The 19,024-nt window shown below is 44.0% G+C and overlaps 1 protein-coding gene across 3 annotated transcripts in view; it reads left to right on the plus strand.

Moving 5' to 3' along the window:
• LOC124249662 (zinc finger protein 814-like) overlaps positions 1-19,024 on the plus strand; it is a 47,129-nt gene that overhangs the window by 22,550 nt on the left and 5,555 nt on the right. Inside the window, exons 2-4 of one of the 3 annotated variants that reach the window (XM_046680854.1) lie at positions 8,350-8,425; positions 10,403-10,578; positions 11,508-11,634. In XM_046680854.1, coding sequence (XP_046536810.1) covers positions 10,546-10,578; positions 11,508-11,634 — 160 coding nt within the window. In that variant the 5' untranslated portion in view covers positions 8,350-8,425; positions 10,403-10,545. The remainder of the gene's footprint in view (positions 1-8,349; positions 8,426-10,402; positions 10,579-11,507; positions 11,635-19,024) is intronic. The other 2 variants (XM_046680855.1, XM_046680857.1) reach the window with 2 other exon arrangements.

Consider the following 19,024-nt stretch of genomic DNA (forward strand, 5'->3'; position numbering starts at 1 on the left):
CCTGTGATAAGAGTGATGAAGGCCTCTTTTGTTATGCTAATGAGGTGACTTTGGGCCCCAACAAGGGTGGGGCTGGTTGCTAGGAGAACCAACACTGTGATTAGAGGGTTGGAATGGTTAGTCCCACCCACCCCTACCCAGACCTAGGGGGGCGGGAGCAGGGCTGGTCCTTCGCCAATGGCCAGTGATTTATCATTCCTTCCTATGCAGCGAAGCCTGCATAAAACCCAAAGGACCGGGTTCAGGGAGCTTCTCGGTTGGTGAATACATGGAGCTTTGGTGAGAGTGGGGAGCCCCTGGAGGATGTGTAAGCTCTGCACCTTTTCCCCTTGCCTCACCCTGTGCGCAGCTTCCATCTGGCTGTTTCCAAGTTCTGTCCTTTTATAATAAACTGGTCTGGTAAGTGAAATGTTTCTCTGAGTTCTCAGCAGCGCTAGCAAATTAATTGAACCCAAAGAGGGGGTCTTTTGGAACCTGTGCTTTATAGCCATTTGATCAGAAGCTCAGGTAATAAACTTGGGCTTGCGACTGGTGTGTGAAGTTGGGGGGAGCAGTTTTGAGGGACCAACTCTGAACCTGTGGGATCTGATGTCATCTCCAGGTAGATAGTGTCAGAATGGAGTTGAGTTGTAGGACACCCAGCTGGTGACAGAGACTTGCTTGTTGGTGTGGGAACCCTCGCCGTGTTGGAATTGTTGGGTGCAGAATGTAATTAGTGTCAGTGAAGTGGGATTGGCTAGAACAACCCTGGCTCGTGGAAACTTGGGTGGGAAGAGAAAGGATGAAAGCGCAGGAGATACGGAACCGTCAGTTCCTGGGGGGCCAGGGATCACCCATGGTTTGGAGTAGTGGCTGGTCTGCAATCAGTTACTAAAAATAAATGTTACCAGTGGAATTCAGAGACGATCCAGCTCCTGGGAGCTGGTTCACTGGATGCACAAGGAAGTGCAGACTCATAAGAAAAAGGCAAAATGTTCAATCCCTTGGGTACTGTTTCTGTAACAGTTACACTAAAAGAAGAGAGCACTGGGTCGCACCTTGATGGTGGAGCAAACTCACATTTCAGTGACTCTCAGCTTTGGCCACTGGCCTCAAACCTGCTCCCCAAAGGAAAAACTGCCTGGACAAGAGAAAGTATCTCTAAGACCTCTGGTCACTAAGAAGGTAGTAAACATGGAGGCAAAACCAAGAAACTGTTGAAACCAGGGGTGTAGTGTGGAGGAGTTGTTTCATTTTGTGGCTTGGTACCATCGCTTCCTGAGGAAGCCTTACTGAGATGCCTTGAGAGTGACTCATTTGGCGGCCATGTCTCTGGTTTTGAAGTTGCCGAGTGGAAGATCTTACGTGGGTTGATGGAGGATCCACAGCTCACTGTGGAGCAATCACAGATGGCTATATGTGATCCGGACACACAGGTCGTTATTCTCGAGGGAACAGGCAGCCTGGTGGACTGGATAAAGGCCACCATAAAAGGTCTGTTTACCCTGAAAAGGAAGACTGTCTGTCTCTGCCTGTGAATGCCTGGATGCTGAGTGGAGCTTCCAGATGAAGCAGCTGATAGGCTTCGTCCGCAAGCCATGGGGGACTGGCTTCAGGATGACTGGGATATCCACTTGCCGAATGTGCCTGTTGCCCAGGTCGTGGTAAATGCTGTGGTTAAGGGGGCCCCTTTCACATGGGCACCCCATATAACCTTGTTTTTGCAAAACCAAAAATCAATTTGGGAAACCAAATGAAATGTTGTGTCAGCTCCCCATCAAGGGTCGTACAAATGCTAATAAAAACATTAGGTTAGTTAACAAGAGGATGGGGAAAAGCCAAAGGGACTCTTCCAATGAAGGTGGAAATTGTTAAAAGGGTATTAAGAAATGAAGTGAACAGAGGAAATGTTGATGGGATCAAAACAAAGAAGCAATAGAAATGGAAAGTCCTTGTGCCAAGCAGGCGGAAATCTTTAGATGGTTTTTAGGTGGATACAGCAGACATTGATGGGGTTGAAACAAGGGTTTTAATACAGTTCCACCAAAGGTTGGGTGGGCCCAGGGGACCCCTGCTGGCCCCAACATTAAATAGCCCCAAGTAAGTCCGCTCTATCTCAGTTTGGAGAAACTGAAGAAGAGATTACTGTGAGAAACCTGACCAGCAATCCCTTGGGGCAGTGATTAGACAGATTTTAACTTTTGTTAAGTTAAAGATTGACAAAAGGCCAGGGTGCCTCAGCTCCACTCCTCGCTTGGGACCCAAACTGGGTGAATGGTCGGGGGCAGGGGAGGTGGAGAAGAGTTTTCCAGGATATAAAGAAGTTGCCTCACCTTTACCTGAGTGTTTGCTGGGAATGGATATTGTCTGCCTGGGAAAGACTTCCCCTACCTAGTGCTGTGAAACAAAACCCTGTGGATGACCTCCTAATTGAGGCTACAGTTAGGAATGTACGGGTTGATGGAATTAAGGTTAAAGTTTGTGGGAGAATTGGTATGTGTGAACAGGCTTCATGTGAAATGTTTGCATCTGATTGTATTAAGAGGACGGAAATTGTATCTGACTGGGGGATGCATCCCCTTCCTAGTATTGTAAACAGAAGGCAGGCAAATCCGCCCTTCAGGAATGTTAGTTGGACGTGCTAGATGGGACCCAGTAAGATTGCCGGAGCCCACACAGTGTGGAATAGAAGTGGGAGTGTTGGTAGAAAGAAATTCTCTGTGACACAGATCTGTGGAGCATATAGTGGGACTTAAGGCAAAAATCCTGTGAGTACCTCTGTGGTACTTTTATTTGCAGTAAGTATGTTTGCTCTTTGTCCCATTTCTGGCACAGAACTCCTAAAACCCTTGGCATTTCTCTTGGTGAGAGCCTTAAAGGTGTCTTTTGTTGTGTTCATGAGGTGACTTTTGGAAAGCACCTAAGGATAGGGGCTGGTTGGCAGTGGAGCCAACTGTGATGAGAGGGTTTGAACTTTCAGTCCCACCACCCCCTCAATTCCAGGAGGGGAGAGGGCTTGAAGAGTGAGTTTAGTCACCAATGGTAAATGATATGACCAGTTGTGCTGTGCAATGAAGCTGCCTGAAAAACCCAAAAGGACACGTGTTGGCGAACATGCATATTCAGGGCAAGTGGCACACTCGCAGGGCATGGAAGCTGGTTGCCCCTCACGCAGACTCTGCCTGATGCCTCTCTTCATCTGTATCCTTAACCACCTACTTTAATCAAGTGGTAAACATAAGTGTTTGCCTGAGTTCTGTGAGCCACTGTAGCGAATAATCAGATTTAAGGGGGAGGAGGTCATGGGAACCTCCAATTTGGAGCCAAGTTGGACAAAAGTTGTGGGTGACTGGGGGACCCACTCCTTGTGCTTGGCATCTGAAGAGGAGGCAGTCTCATGGGACTGAGCCCTTAACCTGTGGGATCTGACGCTACTTCCAGGTAGATCGTGTCAGAATTGAGTTGAATCCTAGGACACCCAACCCTTGTCAGAGTTTTGGGATAGGGAACCCTCTCCCCAAGCACTGGAATTTGGTCCTAGAACTGTGTTCCCCTGGTATGCACAAGCGTGTACTCACTTCCTTCTTGGCTTCCTTCAGTGGTGATGAGTAAGTGACTAGCAATAGGATTTATTGGAGTAGATGAGGAAGCCATTTGGTTTAAAACTAATTCGGCCTCACCTTGTATTTCCAAAAAGGCCTGACGTGATCTGTTGAACATGCATTGTGCATCTGCTTTAAGGTTTACAATGTGCCAAAGCCAAGAATGATGCTCTTAAAGATAGGGATGTGGCTTCCCCCCGTATTGGCAGTTCTTCAAGGGTAGGCATCTCTTCCCAGGAACTGAGGAGTCATTATCAACCGCTGACCACCAACCTGCTAAGTTCACCTTGTGACCACTGACCCACTGTGTCAGCAAAGCAATCTCATGACTATTGTAAAGCGATATTCCTGTCGTATGTGATGTATGCTTTTTGTTCCAAGTCAGTATATAACCCCTCCGTACATCCCACTTTGGAGTGCTTCCTTACTTCATGAAGGTACCCTCCCGGGCTATAGGGTCTTTAGGCTTGGCTCATAATAAACTCCCCAGTTTTGATTAATAGATTGACTGTGGATTATTTGCCTCCACAACTGTCACTTCAGAGTAAAGCCTTCTAGAAAACCCGTTTAGATTTGCATTAATCTTCCTTTCCCCATCACTTGCAGTCCTCCATTGCTGCCTCCTGGCTTTCCACAGCACTTACTGCTGTGTAGCTGGTCCCCAGTGTGTTTAGCCTATGCATGTGGGCATTGTTCATCTCCTCCTATTGGACAGGGTTTTTTTCTTTTTACTGACCCTTATATTTTGAATACTAGGAGATTGGTATGTAGCATGCTTAATAAATAATTATTGAGTGAATAAATGATGAGTGAATGGTGAAGCAGACATATAATCCCTCTTCCCCTGAATTATGCTGCAGGTTACCCACAAGAAGAGCCCATGGCATGTATGCATGTTGAGCAGTCTGATTTCTCTGGAAAATTAGACAAAGAAAATGAAGAAACAGATTTTTCCCAAAAACTATAAGTGAAAGAAAGCTAGTTGGCACAATTGTTCATTGATTCATCTTCTAAACATTTGGGAAGTTAATTAGGAAGCCTCGTCCTTACTGCTAGGTTCACGTGAGGAGGCGGGACTTCATGATTCAATGCAGCTGTTCAGTGGAACCGTCTACACTGGTGGAAATGTTCTCTATGTGGGATGTACAGCACGATGTTCCACCAGCCACCTGTGGCTACTGAGCGCTTGAATAGGGACTAGAATGAGGAACTGAATCTTTCCTTTTGTTTAATTTTAATGAATTTACACTTATATAGTTCCATGTGCCTGGGAGCTGCCATAGTGAATAGTGTGGGGCTAATGGAAAAGAAGAAAAGCATTAAAAGATAAGAACCATGTTCACACAGATATGTGTTCTGTGTGCTTTGGGGACAGAGGTGAGTAAATCTGCAGGCTGTCCAGACAGTGAAAAGGACTGACTGTGTTGAAGCTGCCCTGGGAAGGAATGCTGGAGCCAGGTTCTGGTTGCCCTACAGGACCAGGGAGCCAGAGGTGGAAGTGTGGAGGTCATCCCGAACTGAGAGAACACCTGGAGCATAGTCGGAGAGGCCTAAAGAGTCTTTCCAGCGACTGCAATAATTTTCTAAAAAGTGGTTCTCCCTGGCAGCAATTTTGCACACCTGCCCTAGGGGACATTGGACCATGTCTAGAGACAGTTTTGGTGTTGTAATCTCGGGCATAGCGGGAGTTGGCTCCTGTCCTCTTGAGGGTAAGGGCAGGGATGGGGCAAACATTCTAAACTGTACAGGACACCCAAACACACAAAATTATTTTGTCCAAAATGTCACTAGGCCTGAGGCTTACATTTGCTGATCTAAAGAAAAAGCAAAGAATATCTATTCACAGGATATGTGAGGGTCTTCCCTGGTGGCCTAGTGGTTAAGTTCGGCACACTCCTCTTCAGCCCGGGTTCAGTTCCTGGTGCTGACTTACACTACTCGTCTGTCAGTGGCCATGCTATGCTGTGGCAGCTCACATACAAAAAGAGGAAGATTGACAGCGAATGTTAGCTCAGGGTGAATCTTCCTCCACAAAAAAAAGATTGTGTGATTTTTGTTCTTGAAACTATTAATATGGTGACACTCATTAATACGCTTTCAATGTTTAAAATATGAAAGAAAAGTCCGTATATTGCTGGAATAAAACACAGTGCTTTATACTCCATGATTTATCAGGTGAGATTTGTAAAAGTCTTTCATTTTGAACCCTTGTGGAAAATAGGCAAGGGTGGCATATTTTTCAGTTTCTATAATGAGGCTACCTGACAGCTTTGAATACCTGAGAAATTTAAAATCCCCTCTTTACAGTCAAATACCAGTGTGGCTCTTGACCTATGGCAACACTTGCAAATGAGGTCATCGCATATTGAGCCAACCAACCACTCTGAGAGGGAAGATGAGCTGCCAAACCTGAAAATGCTGGTTCAAATGTCTTGTTTTTATGCACATCTAGTAATTTGACTAACCAGTAAGCTATTCTTCATCATTTACAATTTTTCTAAAAGTTTGGTACTTTAGATAACACTGTGGATGCATACTGAGGAAAGGATATCTGAGTATATCTAAGAATATTTTCCTAGTGATTTTTTTCATTCTTTGCCCTTATGTAAAGTCCTAGTCAAGGAATACCTGTGACATGATACTATCACTGTTCTCACCCAGGAGTCTCATTATTTTAATCATCAAATGACTGTCAACAATCATTTAAATATACATCATAAGTATATTTTTCTTTTTTATTTATAAATTACTTAGCATGTTTGTCTGTCTTAAATATAAAGATGTCTATTTTTTTCAGAATCCAGAGCATCATTTTTTCATGAGCTGAACCTTAGTGTATCATCTTGACCATTTCCTTTCGGAGACAGGTGTTGTAGCCTCGGGTTTAGTTATGTTCCTATCACTGGTGCTATTACAGACACAACTCAGCACTTGAGTATATGCGACACAACGCCCGGAATGTTGAATGTGAACTCTTTGGTCCAATTATCTCCTGAAGGAAAGGTCTTCTGTTCCTATTTCATCATTATTGCATAGAAGCACCATGATTGTTCCTGGTAGTTGAATTGTTATGATGGTAAACACCTACATCTTAGGGCTGATGCCATGACAGATACGGACAGATAGTAAGTGTTGAAACCTTTTGCCTCTGACAACCAGGACAATATTACCATTTGTCCAGAGACAGAACAGGCCTCAGTCATCTCAGGTGACATTTTGTGACATGGCCATAGACTTCTCTTATAAAGAGGGTCAATGGCTAGATTCGGCTCACAGAGATTTATACATGCATGTGGTTGTGCAAGACTTTGAGCACCTGTTACTTCTAATCTTCTGCCACTCTCAGTTTCCAGGGAGCCTCCTAAGTGAATGTCTGAATTTCTGTTCCATGTTCCCAAGGAAATGAGCAGCTTCACTGTGCTATTTCTGGAGCTTATCGTCCCATTTCAGTAGCATCCTTCAATTTTTTCTCTAATCTTTCTGTGGCGGCCTCTCTTCCCTGAGTGCTATAGCTTTGTAGGACTAAGGCACATGGGGTCCTCTTACTGGAGGAAGGGAAAGAGCCCTGGAGGCTGGCGGTAAAAACTTTCAAAAGGTATGTTTCCAGTTGAGGTGAATTAGGCAAGAAAAATCTGTAGAAACGATCCTTGCAGGAAATGTGAAGACATTTTAGGATGTTGTAGGGCCACTGTATTCCAAGATCCCAGATGAAAAGGAAGTTGAGGGATCTTCAGCATCCGTTTCAAAAGGACCATTCATTTTCCCATCTCCACTTACTATCTGTCTGGATCTGTCATGGCGTCTACTCTAAGGTGTAGATGTTTACCATCATAACAATTCAAAGAGGTATTTTAAATGCCAAATTACCTTCTTAAGTCCACTTAAGGAAAATCTGTTACTGGTTTTTGACTAAGAAAAGCTGTCAATTAGATGGAAAAATCACTTTTTGTCTACAGCTGAAATTCACAGACCAGATAGGAACATAAGTGTTGGAGGAAGTGGAGAGCACAGAAGCTGGTTTCCGGGAACAGCATTTTCCAATATCCAAGAAATGACCATGTGATTTCACAGACCCTCCATAAACGCTGGAGGTCTAAATCTTTGTGAGCCCAAGGAGCATTTATTTATATTAAGAGTCTTTTGTTAGCATTCCTATTGTTTTTCATTAGTGCAGTACCATAAATTGTCCCTTTTAAGCAAATTAAAATGCTAGTAAATTCCTGTTAATTTTAGGTTGGACAACCAAGGCAGTGAGACAAAGTGTCAGCTTTCACAGGAATATAGGCTTTATAAAGGATGGCTTTGAATCCAGAATGCCTTTGTCAGTTTCTGATTCTACCATTTTTCACACACTAATTGCTTATTTTTAACATATTCCCAATTCTCACTCTCTATTTCTGCCTCTCTGTATAGGCTGTATTCTCTGTGCTTCTCTGCTGTGTTTAGAAATCATTGAGATATCTGAGTGGAGGGGGGCTGTAATTTGTGCCATTTTCTAACTTCCAACATAGCAGTTTCTTTTCAAGAAATACAGGGGAGGGGCCCAGCCCTGTGCATCAGTGGTTAGGGGCGCACGTTCCACTTGGGCGACCCGGGGTTTGCCAGTTCCGATCCCGGATGCGGACATGGCACTGCTTGGCAAAAAGTATAGAGTGTAGAAAGTAGAGGAAGATGGACACGGATGTTCACTCAGGGCTAATCTTCCTCAAAAAAAAAGGAAAGCAATACAGGGGAAAAGGCAGTGATTTGCTTCGTTGCTATATTTCAGGTTGGAGTACAAGATCGAAAATCAATGAATATCGACACGGGAGGATATTTATTTATAAAGGTGATTCATCCCAAAGGTTAGTATAGAATAAAAATTAGAAAGTAGTTTCTTAATTCTTCCAAGTTTCACAAGGACTGGGACTAGGTAGTGCAGTTGGTGGGCGTAGGGAAAGCAGGTGCAACCTTTCTGACAGTGCCCCTCGCCTTTGCAGAGGGCCCCAGTGGGGAAGGTTAATACAGTGAATACATGTGAATGCAATATGTTTGCCCTTCTCTTGACGACACAGCTCAACCTCATTTCCCAGCCCCCTGCACACAAGGGTGTCCAAATGACTAGTCCTTGTCAACAGAAGGTGATTGGAAGTCACCTGTGTGGAAGTGATGTGACTCTTCCACTTCGCTCTGGTTTCCTCTTGTTCAGCTGATGCCAGAGAAGCATTAAAGCCACTTGTTGACAATAGAAGGTGCCTTGGGCCCTGAATCACCGTGAGGTGCAGAGCTTCTTGCTGACGCATGCGGACATACCTAAGGAGGAAAAAACCTCATCCTGTGCTAGCCACTGAGATATTGTACATTTGTGAAAACAGCTATGTTTAACTTAGGTTGACTTATATCTCGAGGTACAGAGACCATACAACTCTTCCAGGGTCACAAGGCTGCTGGGGACAAACCCAGGTGATAAGCCTCAGCAGTTAGATCTCAGAGCCTGACTCCTACCTGAAGCAAACCACTCCTCCCCTGGTACAGTGAAGAGTGGATTGGGGCAGAAGGGCAGAGGGACCACAGGCCACGGGGCTCCATAGCCACCCAGATCTCTAGGGAGGTCACAACAACAAACTACCTCTGACTGGCAGAAGCAGGGGGGCCCTTAACTGTCTGCAGACTGCAGTGCCTCACGCCTACTTGGCTCTGGTCCAGCCATGCGGGGTCGATGCATACAGAGAAACATGACACACTTAATAATTGCCTAAAGACATATTTTCTATGCAGATTGCAATCAGTCTGCCCTAAACAACAAATACTACAACTGAGACAATTCAGAACTGATTGCACATTTATCGTAATTTTAAATATTAAGATGTGTGATAAAGTTATTGGAGTTATGAAAAAACTTAGATTTGAGTAATACATTGTGAAGAGATTATGCATTAAAAATACATGATGTCTATGATTATAAGTGAAATAATATACTGATGTGCATGGGGTAGATGAAACAAGGCCTACTGTGAAGAGATGAATAATGATGGAAGATTGCAAAAACACGCAGGCACTGTCCTATACCAAAACAGCGTTTATTTGGTTATTCTCTTTTTGAAGTGGATGTCAGATTCCGAAAGGAATCGAATATTTGTCAGAATGTGGAGTAAGGCGTATTAAGTAGGTAAAAGTGTTGCTCCATGAATTGGAGACAATATTTAACTACAGGCAGGAGACCAGCGTTCTGTGGGAAGCACTATCAGAGATCCATCTGTGTGCTCCTGCATCAAGGGGGCCAGCATCCTTCCTGTGCCTGCCTTGTTTGGAGTATTTCTTCTGTCCTGAGCAAGCATACTCAGACTGACAATACGATAATGTTTATCGGATGTAGTTTCCAGTGACTCTGTTGTGTGTCTGCATCACTCCATGCAGTAGTATGTACATTGATGGCTGTGACGGCATCTGGAAGATATTTGTAGACGCTGGGAACATGGTGAGCATTAGTCTGAAATAATGTCTCCAAACCGTTGGACGATCAGTTGCAGACAGTTCTCCAACATCTGAGGACGGCCCCTTGACCAAGGAGCCCCTCCGCAGCCTCTGGAAGAGAGCTGCCGTTTCCCAGTGCCCCTTGCGGCGTGGCTTCCCTCTTACTCCTGAATGCTCCCTACAAACTCCCGGTGGCTCCCGGCAGGTCAGTGGGAAATGAATTACCCAGAAGGCTGTGCGAGTGGGGTCATCGCCCGTCAGCCAATCAAGGCAGAGAAGCCGCGTTTCCGCGGGAGGCGGTGCCGTCAGGCGGGACTTGCAATAACCGCATGGTGGGCGTCGTTCAGTGTGCTGCGGTGTTCCCGCAGGTTGGAGGCTCCGGACCGCCTGTCAAGGCTGAGGGGACAGACGAAGAGGCGTCGCCCCGTGGCCCAGGCGGCTTTGAGACTCGGCGACGCAGCCCGGCGCCTCGTCTCCTGCCGCTCCCGGCCCCGCGCCGCCCCCGAGGCCGATGGCGGCGGCCGCGCGGAGGGAGCCGGCTCAGGTGAGCGCTCGGCTCCGGCCCGCCCCGCCCGCAGCGCAGCCCGAGCTCCAGCCCTCGGGCGGGCGCTGCTCCCGGGCCTGCAGCCCAGGCCCCGGGGCCGGGCCGGGGAGGCGCTCGTGGGGCCTGTGGCTGCGGGCGGGGTCCCGGGCCGCGGGGCCGGGCAGAGGGGACCCGGGTCCGCGTTGTATTCTAGGGAACAGTGTGAGGGGGGTTCCAGCCTGGACCGGCAGGGGAGGGGCTGCTCCTTCAGTCCGAGGGCCCGGAGCCCGGAGGGCTGTGAACAGAGAGGGACGCGGTGCGTGTTGGGGTTTCAAAAGTTCTCCAGGAGCTGCTCGGAGAGAACAGACGGGAAGGGGTGAGGAGGCCGGGGAGGCTCAGGGAGCGGAGTCCTGGTCCGAGGGCGCAGAGCTGGTGCTCCTGAGGGGCTGATGTTGAGAAGGATCAAAGGTGTAGAGGAGGCCTTCAGAGCAGCACTTTGGGATTTCCTTAAATGCAGAGCTGGGAGTGCAACTGTGGGCACTGAAGACGTGAGAGGTACAGTCTACAGCATGACGTACACATTGACAGGAAGCGTGAGCCGATGGCCCTCGGGCCCTGGTATTGGAGACTGAAGGGTGAAGCACGAGCCCATGTTTGGCTGTTTCTTGGAGTCCAAGTCTAGAGTCTCCAGGGGAATTGACTGACAGGGTGGATGAGACCCTACAGTACAGGACCAGAGCTTGGATGAGGTCTCTGTGTCCCCCTGCCTGATGTTTCTGACGGCTGAACACAGTGAATAAAGGGACCCTGAGGATAGGGTGGGCCTCAGTGGCACCTGGCCTGGAATTCCTCTGAGGTGGGGAGCCGTGGGGGAGGATGAGTGTGTGGTGAGATGGATTGTGGGATCTCAAAGAGAGTGTTGATGGTTTCATCTGTCCCCGTCATTACAGGACAGTGTGACATTTCACGATGTTGCTGTGTACTTCTCCCGGGGGGAATGGAGGCTCCTGGATGAGGCTCAGAGACGCCTGTACCTGGATGTGATGCTGGAGAACTTTGCGCTTTTATCCTCTCTGGGTAAGACTCTCACAGCCTCGCCAGTGAGCTGGACTAAGCTGTATTCCCTCCCCACAGCCCTTCTCAGTCGTTTTTCTCATGGACCGTGGACACCACTTGCTCCCCCAGCTTTCTGGGTGGTGCCGTGTTGCTAGGGCTGGGTATGTGCACCGCCCTGTTCTCTCCCCTGCAGCCCCAGTACCTGCTGTACGGAGCCCTCTTAGGAAAGGCATCCAGGCTGGGGGTATTGCAGTGAGCTTCACGGATTCCACCGAGCTTGCCCTCTCTGGGTCATTGTTTCCAGATCCATATCACTTCTGTATCCCAGGCTTTGTTCCTTCTTTTCCCTGACGTTTCCTTATGGCCACTTGTGCCAGGCATGTAGGCATTGTCATGGTCACTACTTACCTGAACCATGGGATGTTTTTCATTGCCTTCCTGCATGGTTTGTAGTGTTTAGATCAGTTTCCTTTCCCTTGTTTTCAGTCGTGTCTAGATAGAAAATTATATACATTCGTCCCTTGGTGTTCATGGAGTGTTGGTTCCATCCGCCCCATGGATACCAAAATCCAAAAACTCTCAAGTCCCTTATTTGCTCTTTGCATATAACCCACCTACATTCTCCTGTATACTTTAAATCATTTCTAGATTAATCATAATACCTAATACAATGTAAATGCCATGTAAATAGTTGACTACACTTGTCTTCATTCACGTGTATTTACTATCGTTCTCAGTGCCTGGCAAATTTAAGGTTTGCTTTTTGAAACTTTTCTGGAATTTTCTTTTTTCAAATATTTTTGATCCATGGTTCATTGAATCCACGGATGTGGAACCCATGGATATGGACGTCAACTGTATAGTAAAATGTATAACGTGATGATTTGATATATATATATATATGCATTGTGAAATAGTTGCCACAATGAAGTTAACTAAACATCCATCACCTCGTAAAGTTACCTTATTATTATTTTGTTGTTGTTATGAATGCTTTACATCTATTCTCGGTACATTTCAGGTGTACAGTAGAGTATGAACTACAGTCACCATGCTGTATGTTACATTCTCAAAACTTACTCATAACTGCACGTTTGTACCTTTTGACGAATGTTACCGTGTTTCCCCCATGCCCCAGCTCCTGGCATTCTACTGTTTCTGTGATTTTTATTTATTTATTTTTTACACGCCAACCGCAGTGAACCAGAGTTCCCTTACATCTGCACCCTCCCCCAGACTTGTTATCTCTGCTCTTTCTGATGGTAGCCATTTTATCAGGTGTGAGGTGATATCTCTCTGTGCTTTTGATTTGTATTCTCCTGATGGTTAGTGAAGAGGAGCATTTTTTCATATACCTGTTGGCCGTTTGTAGATCTTCTTTCATAGAACATCTGTTCATGTCCTTTGCCCATTTTTAACTGGATCATTCTGTTGCTATTGAGTTGTGTGAGTACTTTATATATTTTAGATATTGATCCTTTATGAGATGCAACATTTGCAAATATTTTCTCCCTTTTCATTTTGATTGCTTCCTTTGCTATGCAGAAGCCTTTTAGTTTCATATAGCCCGACTTGTTTATTTTTGCCTTTGTTGCCTGTGCTTTTGGTGTCATATCCAAAAAATCGTTACCAAAATCAATGTCAAGGAGCTTTTTCTGTTTTGTTCAAAGAGTTGTATATATTCATGTCTTACATTTAAACCTTTAACCTAATTGAAGTTAATTTTTGTGAGTGGTTTAAGATAGGGTTCTGGTTTCATTTTTTTGTGTGTGCTTATCCTGTTTTCCTATTTATTCAAGAGACTATCCTTTCCTCATTGTGTGTTCTTGGCACACTTGGCAAGTAGTTGATTGTGTAAGTGTGGGTTTATTTCTAAGTTCCATGTTCTGTTTCATAGGTCTGTGTGTCTTTTTTTTTCAGTACTGTCCTGTTTTGATTACCGTTGTTTTATAATATATTTTGAATCATGAAGTGTGATGCCTCTAACTTTTATCTTTTTGATCAAGATTTGAGGTCATTTGTGATTCAAATTTTAGCATTCTTTCTCTATTTCTGGTAAAAATACTGTTGGAATTTTGGTAGAGGTTGCATTGAATCTGTAGGTTGCTTTAGGTAATAGAGATATTTTATCAATCATAATTCTTCCAATCCAGGAACATGGAATGTGTTTGCATGTATTTGTGTCTTCAGTCTCTTTCATTGGAGTCTTATAGTTTTCAGTGTACAGATCTTTTCCCTGCTTGGTTAAATTTATTTATCAGTCTTTTGTTGTTTTTCATGCTGTTATAAATGGGATTGATGTCTTAATTTCTTTCTTTTCTTTTTTTTTTTTTTCCCTGAGGAAGATTCTCCCTGAGCTAACATCTGTGCCAATCTTCCTGTGTTTTGTATGTGGGTCCCCCTCACGGCATGGCCCCTGATGAATGGTGTACATTTGCGCCCAGGAACCAAACCCGGCTGCCAAGGTGGAGCATGCCAAATTTAACTGTTAAGGCCATGGGGCTAACCCCTGATTTCTTAATGTTTATTGAGATATTTTATGATGAGTGTGTAGATGCAGCTGATTTTTGTGTCTTGATTTTTGTATTCTGCAAATTTACTGAGTTCATTTATTTGTTCTGACAGTTTTTTAGTGGAGGTTTTATTGTTTTCTTTATATAAGATCGTGTCATCTGCAAATTCAGTTTTACTTCTTTTTTTGTTTGTTTGGAGAACTTTCATTTGTTTTCCTTGCCTTATTGTGCTGGCTAGGACTTGTAGTACTGTTTCAAACAGCAGTGATGGGGGTAGGTATCCTTTACTTGTTCCTAATCTTAGAGGAAGAGCTTTTATCTGGTCCCTGTGGGCTTATCATATATGACCTTTGTGATATTGAGGTACATTCCTTCTGTGCCTAATCTTTTGAGAGGTTTTATCATGAAAGGAGTCTGAATTTTCTCGAATGCTTTTCTGCATCTATTGAGATGATCAAATTGTGTTTTGCTTCTTTCTGTTCATGTGGTCTACCACATTTATTGACTTCCTTATGATGAACTACTTGCATCCCAAGGATAAATGCCACTTGGTCACAGTGTATGATTCTTTTCATGTGCTGTTGAATTGGGTTGCCTAGGATTTTGTTGAGTTTTTTAACATCTGTTCATCAGGGATGTTGGCCTGTAATTTGCTTGTAGTGTCCTTGTCTGGCTTTGGTATCAGGTTGAGTTGGCCTCCTGAAATGAGTTTGGAAGTGTTCCTTCATCTAATTTTTGGAAGACTCTGGGAAAAACTGATGTTAATCCTTGTTAAAATGTTGATAGAATTCATCAGTGAATCTGTCTGTGGCCTTTTCTTGGGAGATTTTTGATTACCAATTCAGTTCTTTACGTGCTATTCATCTATTCAGATTTTCTGTTTCTTCATGAATCAGTTTTGGTAGGTAGTATGTTTCTAGGAATTTATCTGTGTGTTCTAGGTTATCTAATTTGTTGGCGTATAGCAGTTCATAGTAGTCATATGATCCTTTGTGTTTCTGTGCTATTGGTTATAATTCCTCCTCTTTTATTTGTGAGTTAATTCATTTGAATTTTCTATTATAAGTTAGTCTGGCTACAGGTTTGTCCATTTTGTTTATCTTTTCAGAAAACTAGCTCTTAGCATTGTGGATCTTATTAATTTATGTTTTTTAGGAAGATTAGCCCTGAGCTAACATCTGCCACCAACCCTCCTCTTTTTGCTGAGGAAGACTGGCCCTGAGCTAACATCCGTGCCCATCTTCCTCTAGTTTATATGTGGGATGCCTGCCACAGCATAGCTTGACTAGTGGTGTGTAGGTCTGCACCAGGGATCCGAACTGGCAAACCCCAGGCTGCTGAAGCGGCATAGGCGAACTTAACCGCTGCACCACCAGGCTGGTCCCTTTTTATTATTTTTATAGCTTCTTCTTTATTTATTTCTGCTCTGATCTTTGCTATTCTTTGTTCCACTAACTTTTGTCTTAGTTTGTTGTTTTTCTAGTTCCTCAGAATGTAAAGTTGGGTTGTTTATTTGTGATCTTTCTTTTTTCTTAATTCTGGCATTTATCACTCTTAAACTTTCCTCTTAGAACTGCTTTTGCCCATTCCATATGTTTTGTTTTCATTTTCTTTTGGCTCAAGATATTTCTTTGTTTTCCTTTGACCTCTTGATTGGTTAGGGGTGTGTTGTTTAATGTCCACGTATTTGAATTTTTCAGCTTTCATTCTGTTACTGATTTCTAGTTTGATCCATTGTGTTAGGAGGAGGTACTTGATATGATTTTAGTCTTCTGAAATTTGTTAAGACTTGACATAAGACGATCTGTCCTAGAGAATATTCCATATGCATTGGGAAGAATGTATTCTGCTAAAGTAGCATAGAATGTTGTTTATATGTCTGTTACATCCATTTCGACTAAAGTGTTGTTCAGTTCAAATATATCCTTATTAATTTTCTGTCTGGGTATCTACCCATGATTGAAAGGGGGATATTGAAGTTCCCTCTTAATGTTCTCTTGCTGTTTTTTCTGCCTTCAGATCTGTTTGTATTTGCTTAATACTTAATTTAGATGGTTTGATGTATGGTGCATATATACATGCAGTCGTTACGTTCTCCTGATGGATCGACTCCTTTGTCATTATATAATGACCTTCTCTGTCTCTTCCGACAGCTTTTGACTAAAAGTCCCTTTTATGTCGTATATGTATTGCTACCCTTGTGCCCTAGGTTTCCATGTGCATGGAGTATCTTTTTTAATCCCTTCACTTGCAGCCTGTGTGTGTCCTGAAAGCTAAAGTTACTCTATTGTAGGCAGCATAGTTGGATCTTGGTATTTTCTTCTGTTCAGCCACTGTATGTGTTTTCATTGGAGAATTTTATTAGGACCTACTATTGCCATTTTGTTAAGTATTGTCTGGTGTTTTGTAGTTCCTTGGTTCCTTTCTTCCTCTCTTGCTGTCCTCCTCTGATTTTCCGTGATGATATGCTTTCATTCCTTTCTGTTTCTCTTTTGTGTATCTACTATAGTTTTTTGCTTTGTCATTACCATGAGGCTTATATGAAACATCTTATAGTTACAGCCTTGTATTTTAAGCTGATAATTTAACTTGGATCACGTACAAAAACTCTAGCCTTTTACTCCCCCCATATACATTTTATGTTTTTAATGTCACAGTTTACATCTTTTATATTGTGTAACCATTAACAAATTATTACAGGTATAGTTATTTTTCATACTCTTTATCTTTTCTCCTTTATACTAGAGTTGAGTGTTTAATGCACCATTACAGTATTAGAGTATTCTGAATTTGACTGTATACTTACCTTTACCAGTGTGTTTTATGTTTTTGTGTTACTAATTACTGTACTTTCAATTCAGCTTGAAGAACTTTAGCATTTCTTGGAGGGTGGGTCAGGTGGTGATGATTCCCTCAGCTTCCGTTGGTCTGGGAGTCTTTTTCTCTCCTTCATTTCTTTATTTTTAATTTTTATTTTGTTTTTAATTTTTTGCTGAGGAAGACTAGCCCTAAGCTAACATCTGTACCAGTCTTCCTCCACTTTGTATGTGGGACGCTGCCATGGCATGGCTAGTGAGTGGAGTAGGTCTGCACCCGGGATCCAAGCCCGTGACCCCTGGGCCACTGTAGTGGAGCGCGTGGAACTTTAACCACTCGGCCACAGGGCCGGCCCCGTCTCTTGTATTTCTCAAGGGCAGCTTTGCTGGTAAAGTATTCGTTTGTAGTTTTTTTCTTTCAGCATTTAGAACATCATCCCACTCTCCCCTGCTATGCAGTGTTTCAGCAAAGAAAACTGCTCTTATCCTTATGATGGTTCCCTTGTATAAGATGAGTTTCTTTTCTCTTGCAGTTTTCAGCATTCTCTTTTTCATTACTTCTTTATTTTATTATATGTCTTGGTGAAGTCCTATTTGGATTGAACTTGTTTGGGGACTTATGAGCATCATGTGCCTGGATGTCCACTTCTCCCCCAGATTTGAGATGTTTCCATCCATTATTTCTTTTTTTTTTTTGAGGAAGACTAGCCCTGAGCTAACTACTGCCGGTCCTCCTCTTTTTTGCTGAGGAAGCCTGGCCCTAAGCTAACATCTGTGCCCAACTTCCTCTACTTTTTTTTTTTATGTGTGGGATGCCTACCACAGCATGGCTGCCAAGCAGTGCCATGTCTGCACCCGGGATCTGAACCGGCGAACCCGGGCCGCTGAGAAGCGGAATATGTGAACTTAGCCGCTGTGCCACCGGGCCGGCCCCCATTATTTCTTTCAATAAGCTTTCTACCCCTTCCCCTCTCTCTTCTCCTTCTTGGGCTCCCATAATGGGAATACTGTTTTGTTTCATGATGTCCCATAATTCAGGTAGGCTTTCTTCACTCTGTAGTTCTTTTGTCTTTTTTCTTTGAGTGGATGATTTCAAAGGACCTACCTTCAGTTTCATCTTCATTCTTTGGATTGATCAAGTTGGCTATTGATGCTCTCTATTGCATTTTTTCATTCATTATAGTCTTCAGCACTGTTATTTCTGTTAGGTTCTTTTTTGTATTTTCTATCTTTCTGTTGAAAATCTTGTTTTGTTTGCATGTTGTTTTCCATATTTTGTTGAGTTGTTTATTTCTGTTTTCTTGTAGCTTGCAGAGCTTCCTTAAAACAATTACTTTGAAGTCTTTGATGGTTCATAGATATACATTTTTTTGGTGTTACTGATGGCTGATTGTGTTCTTTTAGGGGTGTCATGTTTTCTGTATTTTTGTATTTCTTGCAGCCTTGTGCTGGTGTCTATATACAACACATGGAGCAGTCACTTCTTCTAGATTTGACTGAAAGGTTTTGGTGAGGAAGCTCTTCACCTATGTGAGGGTGTAGCTGTACCATCTCTGTGGGGTCTGACAGTTCCTACTACAGGAAAGCCCAGCAGCTTAGTGTCTGTGCAGCTATGTCACCTGAGGTCAGCATCAGCGAGATTGCAGGGGTCTTCAACAGGTAAGGGTGTAGGTGTTCACAACAGTGGGGAATACCACTGGGGACCTCCTGATCTCTTTCTCCCACGGGAAATATTTTGTCTGTGATTCCCTCTTAATGCCAAGTCTGGTTCTTGGGTGCCTTCATGGCGGTGGTGGCGGCATTGGTGTCTCTGGTGCAGGTATGGATCTGGGTTCTAAGGTGTGAACAGATGTGGAGTAGTAGTAGTTCTAGGGTCCCAGATGCTGAATAGCCTGCAGCGGCATTGAGTTCACGTTGTAAGATGCAGTCATACACTGAGCAGTGATGAAGCCTCTGACTAGGACTGAACACAGGCAGTGTCTCTGGGGTCTGAGCAGCTGGCTAGCCCACAGCAGCCATGGTTCTGGTGCCTGAGGTACAGGCGCTTGGGTGATAGTCTTGGAGTAAGGTTGTGGAGTATGG

The sequence above is a fragment of the Equus quagga genome, chromosome 13 (assembly GCF_021613505.1).
Source record: "Equus quagga isolate Etosha38 chromosome 13, UCLA_HA_Equagga_1.0, whole genome shotgun sequence".
NCBI lineage: Eukaryota > Metazoa > Chordata > Mammalia > Perissodactyla > Equidae > Equus > Equus quagga.